This window comes from Agrilus planipennis, unplaced genomic scaffold (genome assembly GCF_000699045.2).
Source record: "Agrilus planipennis isolate EAB-ADULT unplaced genomic scaffold, Apla_2.0 scaffold2250, whole genome shotgun sequence".
Taxonomy (NCBI): domain Eukaryota; kingdom Metazoa; phylum Arthropoda; class Insecta; order Coleoptera; family Buprestidae; genus Agrilus; species Agrilus planipennis.
Window position 1 is genome coordinate 1,601 of NW_020440900.1, and position 2,007 is coordinate 3,607.

Genomic DNA, 2,007 nt, shown 5'->3' on the forward strand with positions numbered 1-2,007 from the left:
ATGTAAGTGGTTACTTTGACTTGGAAATAAATCGGATGCATATGATTATTGCTCCCTAACGTCTTTCGTACTACATCATTCTCACAGTATCGAAAGGAAATAGTTACCGATCTGAGCGGCTCTGATATATCTGTTTAAGTGTCCGAGTGCCTTAAAAAGGTATGACGTCAGTTTTCGAATCTTCGTAATACCACTAATGATTACAGGTAACATATTAACATTAAAAATCTATTTGCTTTATTTATACGTTTCATTTTTTTTACGAAATTAGTAATAATAATCAAATTAGTTTTTGAAATCCTTTGTACTATCTTCCCCAAGGATGATATTAATAAAAAGTTGCGTTGCGAAAAGGGGCCAAATCCTCATTATTTGTTACGTAATCTCCATGCAGACGTTTCGTCTTTTCGGTTCAAGTTTTATCAAGGTTACAATGTATTTATTATGAACACAAAATGTAGTTTTTATCTAGTTATTAGGAATATAATTTTTATTAGATTCAATTACATCAGACGAAGACATTGGAAGTTCCTTCTTTTTGAAATTCATGTAATGTTTTATCCTCAAATTATGGTTTTAATTTGATGTGGTTGATGTTATTGTAAAGAAAACCCATTAAATTCAGGTCTAGTTGAAAAAATCAAAACAATTGAAAAAACGTAATTCCCAAACTATCAAATATCATTAATACACTTTATGCATTTAAACTTTTCTACTTTCGCTTGGGGTTATTTTGCTTTCTTTAAATCCTATTAGAACGTTGGCCTCTGGCTTCTACTGTGTTTAGGTGTTTCACTCTTTTCACTGTGAATTCTGAAAAATGATCAAATTTTCCGTCATTTTCTTAAACAATACCTTTGTGGTTGTGGTAAGAATACTATTAATAAAGGCCTTCGCCTGGTGCAGAACGACTACTCGTTTCGATGAAGCATAACAAAATAATTTTTTGTTGAAATAAACCATTTATTCCAGCGTTCATAATGAAGATCAGAGGTGTCGTATNTTAACAGACAAGTCTACTACCAGAAATTGGGATCCCAACAGGATTTCGATAGCAAGCCAAACGATTGGGATGACGCACTTCCGTTTGAAAAAATCCCTGGTCCAAAACCTCTTCCCATAATAGGAAATACTTTTAGATTTTTGCCCTATATTGGAGACTTCTATGGTGTTGACCTGAAGGAATTACAAAGGCGATTTTACAAACAATATGGTAGAATTGCCATACTGAAAGACTTGAAAGTAGCCAAAAATATAGTCCTACTATATTCTCCAGAGGATATAGAAAAGGTAACGGTCTAACGATGTAATTAGTTATAACACAAAAGGCAAATACTAAACTAATTGACAGACTATTTTCCAAAAAAAGTGTTTGTTTTTTAATACTACAGTACAAATAAATATGATATATAGATAGATGAGATTTAATTGATAAGATTGATAATATTTTGTAGTTACATCGAAACGAAGGCGTTTGGCCTCACAGAGAGGTCCTTAATTCATTTACATACTATCGCAATATACTAAGAAAGGACATATTTCAAGGAATTGGTGGAGTAGCAACTGTGTAAGTTATAAAAGTTATAAAAGCTATCGCATATTTTAATACGTCCAGTAAAATCTGATTCTTTTATTTCAAAAAGGAATCTGAAACAAAATATTTCTAATGACTTTAATTCAATCATAACACAGGGTTGTAGAAATTCCTTAGTTGTTGTTGCTCTTTACGTTAAAATACAATATCGAACATCTTTAGGGTATCGAATCAGAACCGATTCATTCTCTTGATGTGAAGATGACAATTTAGGTGTTTGCCAAAAACCTTCTAACGTAGATATACTTTTACTTTTCTTTTACGATTAGTGTTGAAGGTTTTTCAGTTTCTCACAAATTATTAGTGCCTATTACATATTACAGGCAAGGAGAAGATTGGTTCAATATTCGTTCCAAAGTTAATCCAATACTCATGCAGCCAAGGATGGCTCATCAGTATATAGATAAAATGGA

The 2,007-nt window shown here is 32.0% G+C and overlaps 1 protein-coding gene across 1 annotated transcript; it reads left to right on the plus strand.

Moving 5' to 3' along the window:
• Window positions 1-1,008: 1,008 nt before the first annotated feature.
• Window positions 1,009-1,999, plus strand: LOC112906184 (probable cytochrome P450 301a1, mitochondrial; the record flags this gene model as incomplete). Its single annotated transcript, XM_025979954.1, has 3 exons — window positions 1,009-1,290; window positions 1,455-1,567; window positions 1,918-1,999. Coding segments are annotated over 3 exons (477 nt in total), but the record flags the coding sequence as incomplete, so codon positions are not given.
• Window positions 2,000-2,007: the final 8 nt, after the last annotated feature.